The sequence below is a fragment of the Hemitrygon akajei genome, chromosome 3 (genome assembly GCF_048418815.1).
Source record: "Hemitrygon akajei chromosome 3, sHemAka1.3, whole genome shotgun sequence".
Taxonomy (NCBI): Eukaryota; Metazoa; Chordata; class Chondrichthyes; order Myliobatiformes; family Dasyatidae; genus Hemitrygon; species Hemitrygon akajei.
Genome location: NC_133126.1, coordinates 168742460 through 168756857, shown reverse-complemented (window position 1 = coordinate 168756857; position 14398 = coordinate 168742460). Strand labels below are relative to the sequence as shown.

Genomic DNA, 14398 nt, shown 5'->3' with positions numbered 1-14398 from the left:
TTGAGTGGATTCAGGGATCAGCCATGATGGAATGGTGGAGCAGATTCAATGGGCTGAATGGCCTAATTCCATTCCTATGTCTTATGGTCTAAGCTGCAAAGATTGGTAGACTCTGCTCAATACATCATGAACACATCCCTCCACTCCATAAGTCCAGAAGGAAAAAATTTCTTTGAAATCTGCATCAATCGTATATCACCAAGATTTTTGCTTTCCACTGTTTGTCCATTATCCTGTGCTTAATGAATGTCAATGGCACAGCACCAATATTTCAGCATTTCCCTCCCTATGTATCTCAATATCTCTGACTTCATCTTCCTCAAAGATATTCCATGACATTTGAACAAGTTTTTTTTTATCACCTCTATTATTTACAAGTAGCTGTTTCTTTAGCCGATTGTTAGTTTTGTCTGATGTGCTTCCATGAAGCATTCTGGAATATTATCAGATTGCTGTTGTCAGCTACAGTAGATTTTTAAGAAAATTCAGTCAGCTGAAAACCCATATGTTAAGTATCATCATTTGGATGTAGGGAATCCTGATTTTCCAATATTCCTGTACATAATAATTTCATTAAATTATTTAAAATTTCATAAAATTATTCCTATGTTGGGCTGTTTGAAAATTTGCTTCTATTATATGTTACATAATACTCCACAATTGGAAATGTGTGCCAGAAAAAAATGTTAAATTGCATACTTACTTTATCTTTGCATTCTCGAAGCATACCTTAAATTAATATTACAATTTGACTCACTGCTATAATACAGACAGAACAAAGAGAATTTCATATGAAATTATTCAAAAGAATAAATTACTTTTTTCCCCTTTCCATTTCAGGAAGTTGAGAGCTGGAATCTAGTGGCCCAGACTATTGACAGACTGTGCATGCTCATCATAACTCCAGTAATGATCTTTGGAACTATCTTCATTTTTGTGATGGGAAACCTCAACCATCCCCCAATATTGCCATTTGAAGGCGATTCCTTTGAATATTCACCAGATCGTCCACGATGTATGTAACTGAAGAAACTGCAAAGTACAGGGAGAATTATTGGAGAGACTGCTCTCTCTCTCTCGCGCACACACATGCATGCACACTCACAAAAACAGCACAAAGAAACATATCACAAGAGAAAACTAAAAATATAGCACAAACATTCAAGGAAATGTAATAATACCATTGGGCACAATGTCCCAGCAACTGTTCACCACTAATAACATGTAATAATTAGAGAAATGTAGAAGTACTGCTGCAATCAATTCTTCGTTTTTCGATTAGCTAACCCACCGATAATCTTGAATATGAATCTCTACAATGGCAGCAAAATAACGGCTTGAGTTGCAACTCACTTCCAGAACAGACAGGGTTGTCATGTAGGAAACATTTGAGCTTTGTTTTCAAAAAAATTAATTCTTAATCTATATGAACCTGTATTAAATTCACAAGACCACCTGAGCATTTTTATAACCTGTTGTAATTACTCTTCAATGACAGTTGACATGGTAACCTAGAAAGTAGATTTCACTGCTTATTGGCAAGCTAAGCCATTGCTGTATTTATTTCTGTTACTCATTTCCTGCAAAAAGAAATCATGAAATTGGTCCAAGACAGTTGTATTGGCATTGGGTGATTTAAACCCTGAACCTCTGCTAAACTAGGACTTGTGCCTTTCAGATGCACAATCCACACTAAGAAAGATGTCAGCCATTAAAAGTACATTTTCTCTAGATCTGGGCAAGATGTAAGTAATTGCTGACTCCTCCAAGTGTGGCAATCTCCACTCAATTCAGCAGTGCAAACATAAATTACAGGGTCATAGAGTCATAGACTGTGACAGCACAGGAACAGGCTGCACTGGCTCATCTAGTCTGTGCCAAACTTATTCTGACTAATCCTATTGATCTACACTTGGACCATAACTCCCATGTCCTACCCATCCATGTATTCTTCCAAATTTCCTTTTAATGTTGCAATCAAATACACTTCCATTAGTAGCTTGTTCCACACTCAGACCACCCCAAGTAAAGAAATTCCCCTTTGTTCTCCTTAAATAATTCACATTTCACCCTTAACCCCTGATCTCTAGTTCTAGTCTCACATAACCTCAGTGGATCTAGCCTGCTTATATCTACCCTATCTATACCTCTCATAATTTTGTATATCAAATCTCCCGATTCTCCAGCATTCCAGGGAATAACGTCCTAACCTGTTCAACCTTTCCCTATAATTCAGATCCTCAAGTCTCAGCAACATCTTTGTAAAACGTCTTTGTTTTCTCAACCTTATTGATATCTTTTCTGTAAGTAGATGACCAGAACTACGTACAATATTCCAAATTTGGCTTCACCAAAGTCTTAGACAACTTCAACATAACATCCCAAGTCCTGATCTCAATACATTGATTTACAGAGACCAATGAGCCAAAAGTTCTCTTCATGACCCTATCTACCTGGGATGCCACTTTCAAAGAATTATGAAAATTCTTCCAGGTGCTTTTGTTCTACCACACTCCTCAGTGCTCTACTATCCACTGTGTAAGTGCTACCCTGGTTTGTATTCCCAAAGTTCAACACCTCACCCTTATCTATATTAAGATCCATCTGCCATTTTTCAGCCTATTTTTTCCAGCAGATCTGGATCCCACTGCAAGCTTTGAGAGCCCTTCTCACTGTCCTTTACACCCCCAATCTTGGTGCCATCTGCATGTCCTCATAAAATAGAAGAGGCTGAACTACTGAAAGAAATGTGACAAGCCATTTCATTATGTGCATCAGATATTCTTACTTTCAGTGCAACTGAATCTGCAAAGCAGTGGGTGATGGATCTAATGCCAAGTCCTCCACCTGATTTCATGTCCACTATGTTGTGGGTAGGGGGGCACTGGGTTACTTATAACATTATGATTTCATATCTTCCTTATGAGAAGCAATTCTTTCTCATGGTGCTAGTGCTGTCATCTCCTCCAGGCAGATGGGAGAAGCAGATATGAATGCTGAGTAGGGAGGCTATCCCTATTGCAGCCCATTTCCTCCTATTCTTTCTGTTTTGCTTATTTGCAGAGTTCACCTATATATAACAACCATATAACAATTACAGCATGGCCCTTCAAGTCCTTGCCAAATGCTTACTCTCACCTAGTCCCACCTATCTGCACTCAGCCCATAACCCTCCATTCCTTTCCTGTCCATATACCTATCCATTTTTTTAAAAATGACAGTATCGAACCTGCCTCTACCACTTCTACTGGAAGCTTGTTCCACACAGCTACCACTCTGAGTAAAGAAGTTCCCCCTCGTGTTACCCCTAAACTTTTGCCCCTTAACTCTCAACTCATGTCCTCTTGTTTGAATCTCCCCTACTCTCAATGGAAAAAGCCTAACCACTCTATCCCCCTCTATCTAGTCAACTCTATCTATCCTCCTCATAATTTTAAATACCTCTATCAAGTCCCCCCTCAACCTTCTACGCTCCAAAGAATAAAGACCTAACTTGATCAACCTTTTTCTGTAACTTAGGTGCTGAAATCCAGGTAACATTCTAGTAAATCTCCTCTGTACTCTCTCTATTTTGTTGACATCTTTCCTATAATTTGGTGACCAGAACTGTACACAATACTCCAAATTTGGCCTCACCAATGCCTTGTACAATTTTAACATTACATCCCAACTCCTATACTCAATGTTTTGATTTATAAACACCAGCATACCAAAAGCTTTCTTCACCACCCTATCCACATGAGATTCCACCTTCAGGGAACTATGCACCATTATTCCTAAATCACTCTGTTCTACTGCATTCTTCAATGCCCCACCATTTACCAAGTACGTCTTATTTTGATTAGTCCTATCAAAATGTAGCACCTCACACTTATCAGCATTAAACTCCATCTGCCATCTTTCAGCCCACTCTTCTAACTGGCCTAAATCTCTCTGCAAATTTTGAAAACCTACTTCATTATCCACAAAGCCACCTATCTTATTATCATCTGCATACTTACTAATCCAATTTGCCATCCCATCATCCAGATCATTAATGTACATGACAAACAACATTGGACCCAGTACAGATCCCTGAGCCACACCACTAGTCACCAGCCTCCAACCTGACAAACAGTTATCCACCACTACTCTCTGGCATCTCCCATCCAGTCACTGTTGAATCCATTTTACTATTTCAATATTAATACCTAACGATTGAACCTTCCTAACTAACCTTCCGTGCGGAACCTTGTCAAAGGCCTGACTGAAGTCCATATAGACAACATCCACTGCTTTACCCTCGTCAACTTTCCTAGTAACCTCTTCAAAAAGTTCAATAAGATTTGTTAAACATGACCTTCCATGCACAAATCCATGTTGACTGTTCCTAATCAGACCCTGTCTATCTAGATAATTATATATACCATCTCTAAGAATACTTCCCATTAATTTACCCACCACTGACCTCAAATTTACAAGCCGATAATTGCTAGGTTTACTCTTAGAACCCTTTTTAAACAATGGAACCACATGAGCAATACGCCAATCCTCCGGCACCATCCCCGTTTCTAATGACATTTGAAATATTTCTGGTCAGAGCCCCTGCTATTTCTACACCAACTTCCCTCAAGGTCCTAGGGAACATCCTGTCAGGACCCGAAGACTTATCCACTTTTATATTCTTTAAAAGTGCCAGTACTTCCTCTTCTCTGATCGTCATAGTTTCCATAACTACCCTACTTGTTTCCCTTACCTTACACAATTCAATATCCTTCTCCTTAGTGAATACCGAAGAAAAGAAATTGTTCAAAATCTCCCCCATCTCTTTTGGCTCCACACATAGCTGTCCACTCTGATTCTCCAAGGGACCAATTTTATCCCTCACTATCCTTTTGCTATTAATATAACTGTAGAAACCCTCTGGATTTATTTTTACCTTACTTGCCAAAGCAACCTCATATCTTCTTTTAGCTTTTCTAATTTCTTTCTTAAGATTCTTTTTACATTCTTTATATTCCTCAACCACCTCATTTACTCCATGCTGCCTATATTTATTGTAGATCTCTCTCTTTTTCCAAACCAAGTTTCCAATATCCCTTGAAAACCATGGCTCTCTCAAACTTTTAACCTTTCTTTTCAACCTAACAGGAACATAAAGATTCTGTACCCTCAAAATTTCACCTTTAAATGGCCTCCATTTCTCTATTACATCCTTCCCATAAAACAAATTGTCCCAATCCACTCTTTCTAAATCCTTTCGCATCTCCTCAAAGTTAGCCTTCTCCAATCAAAAATCTCAACCCTGGGTTCAGTCCTATCCTTCTCCATAATTATATTGAAACTAATAGCATTGTAATCACTGGACCCGAAGTGCTCCCCAACACATACCTTCGTCACCTGACCTATCTCATTCCCTAACAGGAGATCCAACACTGCCCCTTCTCTAGTTGGTACCTCTATGTATTGCTGCAAAAAACTATCCTGCACACATTTTACAAACTCCGAACCATCCAGCCCTTTTACAGAATGGGCTTCCCAGTCTATGTGTGGAAAATTAAAATCTCCCACAATCACAACCTTGTGCTTACTACAAATATCTGCTATCTCCTTACAAATTTGCTCCTCCAATTCTCACTCCCCATTAAGTGGTCTATAATACACCCCTATAAGTGTTACTACACCTTTCCCATTCCTCAATTCCACCTAAATAATCTCCCTAGATGAGCCCTCTAATCTATCCTGCCAAAGCACCGCTGTAATATTTTCTCTGACAAGCAATGCAACACCTCCCCCTCTTGCACATCCAAACCTATCACACCTGAAACAACGAAATCCAGGAATATTTAGTTGCCAATCACACCCCTCCTGCAACCATGTTTCACTAATAGCTACAACATCATATTTCCAGGTATCAATCCATGCTCTAAGCTCATCCACCTTTCTTAGCATTAATGCTCCTAGCATTAAAATAGATGCATTTAAGAAATTCTCCACCTCTTACTCTCTGTTTATCCCTAACAGTGCAAACAACTTTATTATCTTTTTCTTCCTTCTCCCCTACATCTTTGGTCTGAGCGCTCCCCTTCTCTATCACCTGCCTATCCTCCCTCACACACTGTCTACTAGCTTTTTCTATTTGTGAACTAACCTCCTCTCTTCTAGTCTCTTCAATTTGAATCCCACCCCTCAACCATTCTAGTTTAAAGTCTCCCCAGCAGCCTTAGCAAACCTCAGTCACACCTTCCCCAAAAGAAGTCCCAATGATCCAGAAACTTCAATCCCTGCCCCCTGCTCCAATCCCTCAGCCACACATTTATCCTCCACCTCATTCCATTCCTACTCTCACTGTCACGTGGCACAGGCAGTAATCCCGAGATTACTACCTTTGCGGTCCTTCTTCTCAACTCCCTTCCTAACTCCCAATATTCCCCTTTCAGGACCTCTTCCCTTTTCCTACCTATGTCACTGGTACCTATATGTACCACGACCTCTGGTTCCTCACCCTCCCACTTCAGGATATCTTGGATGTGATCAGAAACATCCCAGACCCTGGCACCAGGGAAGCAAACTACCATCTGGGTCTCCTGACTGCGTCCACAGAATCACCTATCTGATCCCCTAACTATGTGGGATGTGGGAAGTCCCCTATTACTAGTGCCTTCCTCTTCCTTTCCCTACCCTTCTGAGCTACAGGGCCGGACTCTGTGCTGGAGGCACGGCCACTGTTGCTTCCCCCTTGTAGGCTGTCCCCCCCAACAGTACTCAAACAGGAGTACTTATTGTCAAGTGGTACAGCCACTGGGGTACTCTCTAGTACCTGACCCTTCCCCTTCCCTCTCCTAACCATGATCCACTTGTCTGCCTCCCGTGGCCCCAGTGTGACCACCTGCCTGTAACTCCTCTCCATCAACTCCTCACTCTCCCTGACCAGATGAAGGTCATTGAGCTGCAGCTCCAGTTCCCTAACACGGTCCCTTAGGAGCTGCAGCTCGGTGCACCTGGCGCAGATATGGACATCCGGGAGGCTAGGAGACTCCAGGACCTCCCACATCCAACACTGAGAACAACTAGCTGCCCTCACACTCATAATTCCCCCTTTCCTCAAATAACAGGAAAAATTGAAAACTAAACCTACCTCGCCTCACCCGTTTCCGCCTAAGGCCGTTGAGCCAAAGCCCTTAAACCTTCACTCTGCTCCTGGCTCACTCCGCTGCCTGCTGTATCAGGCTGTGTTCCTTTTAAATCTTCCGCGCTTCACTGCCCAACGTCACACGCCTGCGCAGTCCCGCCTCTCTTAACTCCGATAAGAAGAAGAAAATATCAAAATGGCTCCCGCTGCACTCCCGTTCTGATTCTCAGACTTCCTTCTCCAAAAGTCCTTCTTCTTCTTTCTCCTCATGGCTTTCAGATTCTGAAATCATTTCCTCATGAACGTGGTTTCAGGCTGACCTCTCTGATGCACAGTGGTGATCGACACATTGGGAGTTGGCAAGAGGCTTGCTTGCCACTGTTTAGAAAGACTGTATGCTGAGAAATTAAAAACACGAATTTGATAGGGAGATCAGTTCAAACATAAGGGTGTGGCCCAAGGTATTTCCCCAGAGGATCTCATCTACCTCACTTTTAGGAGCCTTTGCAAAACTGAGTCAGCAAGTTCAACGTTCATCAGACTTCAGATAGGATGCAGTGTTTCTGAAGACTCTGTGACTGCACAATTATTGTTGACAAGCTTATCCTTTGCCTGCACCCCAATGATCCCTGACTCACCTCAGATGATCAATCATTTCCAAGAATGAGAATTCCAGTACTAGATAGCTGCCAGTAATGAGTATGCCCGAGGCCAGATAAAGGGTAAGATGTGACTCCTAGTTAGAATTACATAAAGAAACATAGTCACCAGCATTGCTGCAGTGCTGTGAAACAGAAGTCATCTAACAATGAGAATATGTGGCATTATATGTACACCTACAAGTCATTAACAAAGGGAGACTATTTGCAAAATTGTCTTTAGTAGTAACTTACAGATTGTGTATATACTTATACTTGGATACACATATTGCTATAAATACAAAAAATGTTACTGAGTTAGTTATATATTTGAATACAAGTACAAAAAAAAATTCCCTTATGAAAAGGAACACATGCAACATGCAAAACAATGCTCTGCCTTACCCACTGGCAGAACAAGTGAATACTGGAAATCTTAGGTCCTGATAGAACAACAAAATAGCTCACATTGCCCAAAGTACACAAGCACTAAATTTTAAATCTTTACAATGGCAATCATTATGAAAATTATTTAGTTCTTTGTTCATGAGTAACTTCTATTTCATGCTGTATGAAAGTTTGCTTCTCTATTAGATTTCATACCATACTTTGTTAATGGCAGCAGTTCACCAGAAAAAATAATAATCTTTACTTAATTAACATTTATTTAAAGAACTTAAAGCATCCTCAGTTTTTAGACTGTGCCTTTTAGTATTCAGCTTCACCTCATCTCAAAATAGCAGCTTGTGTGGTTAAGTTATAATACATCTGGTTGCAGATTATCTAATAAATAGAATTTTGCAAGATTAATCACATTGATATTGAACCAATTGAATTTCAGATATATGCATATTCTGTTGTGGTATTTGAAATTTGTTTTTTGACAAAAAAAATCAGAGCATTAGCTTAAAACAGAATTTCCCTTCATTCTGTAAAATTGCAGCAGGAAGATATTATATCAAGAGAAACTAATAATCAATTCTCTGCTTAAAATTCAAGCATGTAAAAACAAATTAAAGTAATATGCTTTCTTCCCAAGTAAAAAACCTGTGCAAATATTTACATGTTACGAGCTTGACTCATTCTTGGGTGATATAACTCCTTCCTCTATGGGAAAAGTAGCAACAACCTTGTAAATCCTTTTGGCACCCTTTCCATTTAGTAACATTCATTCATTATGTGCCATTTCATATGACAAGGTCAGTCATGGTCTTGACCATGATTGTTCTTGGCAAACTTTTCTACAGAAGTGGTTTGCCATTGCCTTCTTCTGGGCAGTGTTATTACAAGACAGGTGACCGCAGTCTTTACTCTTCAGCAATTCTCTGCTTGATGTCATTGGTTGCATAACCAGGACTTGTGATATGCACCAGATGCTCATATGGCCATCCACCACCTGGTCCCATGACTACATGTGACCCTGAATGAGAGGCTAAGTAGGTGCTATACCTTGCCCAAGGATGGAATACCTTACATCTCCTTTGTTACAGACATATCTCCACCCTGCATCCACATCGTTCCTATAACAGGGTGACCCAGAACTGTATACAGTTCTCCAAATGTGGCCGTACCAACATCTTGCAAAATGATTTTATCAACATCAGGAACATAATGTCTCAGCCTCTGTACTCAATATTCTGATCAAGCACCTTCTTCAACAGCCAGACTCACTATGGCAGCACTTTACAAGTATGGGTACCTGCAACCTCACATCTCTCCTTCTATAACACACCAAAAGGCCCAACAATTTACTGTGTAACTCCTGCCCTAGTTTGTCTCAAAATGCAGCCTCTCACATTTATCTGATTTATATTCCATCTGCCATTTGCCAGCCAACTGACCCAGTTGATCAAGATCCATTGTAATCCTTGATAACCTTCTTTACCGATTTTAGTGTCATCCACTGAATTACAAATGATGCCACTTACATTCACATCCAAATCATTAATATTAATGGTAAACAAAAGTGGATCCAGCACCAATCCTCACAGTAAACCACTAATCACAAGCCTCCAGTCAGGAAAAAAAGCCCTCTACCACCACCCTCTGTCATCTACCATTGCACCAATTTTGTGTCCATTTGGCTAGCTCACCCTGGATCCCATGTGCTCTAACCTTTCAGACCAACACACCATGTGGTACCTTGTCAAAAGCCTTAAAGTTCACATGGATGAATTCACAGAAAATGATAAAGAAGCAGTGGTTGGGAGCGTGGAGGTATGGGTTAGTGGTTGGAGGTGTTGTTCAGCTTTACTCTTGGGAAATGTAACTGTTTTTGAGTCTGTCAGTCCAGGCATAGATGCTATGAAGCCTCACCCCTGATGGGAGTGGGACAATCAGTCCTGGAGCAGGGTGGGTAAGATTCTTCCTGATGTTACTAGCCCTTTTTCAGGCATCTTTCTGTATACATGAAACAGCATTCTGACATGTGCACTTGTTTTCTAGATGCAAGGTCAGGGCCAGGTGCATGACAGATGCAATGGCATCTGTTGTAGAGTGATTCCATTGGACACTCACTAATACACTTACCAATGTGTCAGGAATGGAGTTTTTAATGTGTGCTGTTATCAGCCATTCAAAGTACTTCATGATAGTTGACATCAGTGCCACCGGGCAAAGGTCGTTTAATTCTGAAGGTGTAGAATTCTTTAGTACCTTCTAGCATTGTGAAACTGAATTGAATCTTCTGGAAAGTTTTAAACGACCCAGATTTATTCTAATATATTCAGAATTGTCCTGCATTTCCCACAGCCCTGGTTAGTGTTACTCTGATTACTAGGAAGCATATTGCTTTTTGCCTGATTGAATCTTTCATTATAAAAATAAAATCGAGTGTGTTATAGAAACTCTTGCAAACTGATAAAAAGTGTGAGAGAGTTAGTAAATATAGAACATAGAACAATACAGCACAGTACAGGCCATTCAGCCCACAATGTTGTGCTGACCCTTAAACCCTGCCTCCCATATAACCCTCCACCTTAAATTCCTCCATATACCTGTCTAGTAGTTTTGTATATTTCACTAGTGTATCTGCCTCCACCACTGACTCAGGCAGTGCATTCCACGCACCAACCACTCTCTGAGTAAAAAAACCTTCCTCTAATATCCCCCTTGAACTTTCCTCCCCTTACCTTAAAGCCATGTCCTCTTGTATTGAGCAGTGATGCCCTGGGGAAGAGGCACTGGCTGTCCACTCTATCTATTCCTCTTAATATCTTGTATACCTCTATCATGTCTCCTCTCATCCTCCTCCTCTTCAGAGAGTAAAGCCCTAGCTCCCTTAAAGTAATGGTATTCCTGCGTTCTCCTTTTTTTTAAACAATTGAGAAAAACCAAGCAGAAAAGTCTGCAGTAATTACACAACTTGTGCCTTTAGGACTCTTAAAAAGGGAGAAGCACATTGGAAATGTGTTAGGACTACCAAAAGGAAAGACAAATAAAGAATATGAGTTATCATTGAATAATATAGTTCTTTCAAATACTCCAAGGCAGCTCTCAGACCCTATTGGGACACATTCAGAAGAAGAGAAGGGTTGGTGAAAGCAGGATGCGAAAGAGCAGTGGGTAGGAACTTCTTCCTACAACACATCTCTCCCCAGAGACATGGGGACAAAGGAAAATACAGGAATCCCCTGCACTACCATTACTTCACTAAGTCCACCAGCTCTGTATAACAGCAAATGTTACAAACCAAGCGAATGAAACATGCCTCACTTTTCACCTGTAGATTAGAATAGTTACTGCATTGAGTTTAAATGGTTGCAAACTATGTAGAATAGTTAATTGACAGAAGCAGCAGACATTGATTTTAGAAATAACCAATTTTGTATATTACAGTCCATTCTACATCTACATTATTAAAGTTAAAAGTTCAAAGTAAATTTATTATCAAAATACATATATTTGTTGCATACGCAGTAAATCCAATAACCATAACAGAATCAATGAATGACCACAACCAACAGGGCAAATAACCAGTGTGCAAAAGATAACAAACTGTGCAAATACAAGGAATAATAATAATAACAATAATACTAAATATATAAGCAACAAATATCAAGGACATGAGGTGAAGAGTCCTTGAAAGTGAGTTCACAAGATGTGGGAACAGTTCAATGATGGGGCAAGTTAAGTTGAGTGAACTTATCTCCTCTGGTTCAAGAACCTCATGGTTGAGGGGTAATAACTGTTCCTGAACCTGGTGGTGAGCCCGTTGGCTCCTGTACCTTCTTCCTGATAGCAGCAGTGAGAAGAGAACATGACCTGGGTGGTGGGATCCCTGATGATGAATGCTGCTTTCCTGTAACAGTACTCCGTGCTGATGTGCTCAATGGTGGGGAGGGGTTTACCCGTAACAGACTGGGCCATATCCACTACTTTTTGTAGGATTTTCTGCATTGGTGCTTCTAAACCAGTCTGTGATGCAGAGAGTCAATGCACTCTACACCACACATATATAGACATTTGTCAAAGTTTTAGATGTTACACTGAACCTTTACAGACTTCTAAGGAAGTAAAGGTGCTGCCATGCTTTATTCTTAATTGCATTTGTGTGCTGGGCCCAGGTATACTATACATCTTTAATATAATGTGTATAGAAGAAAATAACATGCCAAATGGTAGTATGATTAGAAAAGCTGGCAGAACACACAAAGGGGGAATAAGCCAATTTTTATTTTTTTTGGTTATGTAGAGAAAAAAGGAAATTTCAGATTTTGAGGGAGGTAATAAAATAATGGAACTCTCAAGACTAGAGTCATAGGATTATATGGCACAGAAACTGGCCCATCAGCTCAATTTCTCCATGCCAACCAAGTCGCCTTCCTAAGATAGTTCCTTGCCTGAAATGGCCCATATCCCTCTAAACGTTTCCTATCTATGTTCTTGTCTAAATATCTTTTAAATGTTGTATCCATCTCTCTCCTTACCTCTTGCAGCTTGTTCCATATACCCTGCACCCTCTGTATGAGAAAGGTAAGAGAACAAAATTTCTTGCTAGCTTGGAAAGCCCCACAATCAAAGATCCAATAAACACCAGATATTCTCTCTTCTTGCCCCTCCAAATGTGCAGGAGATACAAAAGCCTGAAAACACATACCACCAGGCTCAAGGGCAGCTTCTGTCCCACTGTTATTAGCTTATTGAGTAGTGCATAGTACAAAAAGATAGACTCTTGACCTCACAATCTACCTTGCTGTAGCATTGTACCTTATTGTCCAGTGGCACTGCACTTTCGCTGTTACTGTAATACTTTATTCTGTATTGTTATTATTTTCTTTAGCACTTCCTCAGTGCACTGTTTGTAATGAAGTAATCTGTATGGATGACATACAAATCAAGACTTTTCACTTAATCTTGGTACATGTGAGATTAGTAAACCTATTTACTAATTTTCACATTACCATCAAATACGACATTCAGATTTAATCACATCTATTTTGATTTCTTTGCTATATATCTCTTCCTTTCCCTTTGCCAGTCTTCCAAGTTCTCCTCTTCTCATTATGTAGGGACAGGGAACAAAATCAGTATCAATTTTTTTTGGACAACAAATCCAGAGTCATGGATCCATAATGCAAAGAACACATACAAAGGCCATTATGTGAACATTTGAATTTGATTTAAAGAAACTAAAATCATAAAGATGGAAGCAGTCATAATATTTATTATTGCAATCCATGCTCCCACTCAACCCCACCTCTTTCCAATTTGTCATGATATTTTAGGAAAGGGATCTGCAGACATTACCCGTAGTTGTCTCCAGTTCCACACCAATCAAATACCCTCATAAATGCTCTCTGAGGTAATTTATTCTCAGTGTTATTTGGTAACAGCTTTTCATGGAATTGTTCCTATTTATGACTTACATGTGATCCTGGGAGGATGGACACGATAATAATCATCTCAACAAGGTGAATACTAGTATGTGACTTCAAAAAGTTACATCGTTAATACCTACAGATGGAATGGATTTTCTTGAGTTGAGCATACATGTCAGAATGGGTGCTTCCACATCACAGGGTCACATAGTGGTGCAGCAGCTTAAGCTGAATTAAGTTGAATCTTAACTTTGTATGGAGTCTGTGAACTTTGTACATTTGCCGTGTAAGTGCATGAATTTCCTGGGTGCTCTGGTTCCCACACATATCCCAGCCAGGTGCTGACTGGTTATTGCTGTTTGGCTATTGTATATTCTGGGTGGCTGGAAGGGAAATAACAGATGGGAATGGGAAGGAGTGGGACTGATGTGAATGTTCTGAGAGCTGGGAGAGGCTTAATGGGCTCTATCTGTACTGTAAGAAAATATGAATATAATAATCCCCAAAAACACTCGAGATAGATTAACAATTAGCTTGCTTGTCTTCGTAAACTACAGTAGACCATAAGCCCTAAGACATAGGAGCAGAATTGGGTCATTCAGCCCACTGAATCTGCTCCACCATTCTATCATTGCTGATTTATTATCCCTCTCAATTCCATAATCCTGTCTAATCAAGAGCCTATCAACCTCTACTTTAAATATATTCAATGACTTGACCTCCACATCCATCCATGGCAATGAATTCCACAGATTCACCACCCTCTGCCTAACTGTGCCCTCTGGTCCTAGACTCACATTATAGGAAACATCCTCTCCACATCCACTCTA

General features: G+C 40.2%; 1 protein-coding gene across 2 annotated transcripts in view; it reads left to right on the top strand.

The window, feature by feature from the left end:
• Nucleotides 1–8795, top strand: part of chrnd (cholinergic receptor, nicotinic, delta (muscle)) — a 33611-nt gene extending 24816 nt beyond the window's left edge. For both annotated transcript variants that reach the window (XM_073041270.1, XM_073041269.1), the window contains exon 12: nucleotides 841–8795. In XM_073041270.1, the coding sequence (XP_072897371.1) occupies nucleotides 841–1023 (183 nt within the window). In that variant the 3' untranslated portion in view covers nucleotides 1024–8795. The remainder of the gene's footprint in view (nucleotides 1–840) is intronic.
• The last annotated feature ends 5603 nt before the right edge of the window (nucleotides 8796–14398 follow it).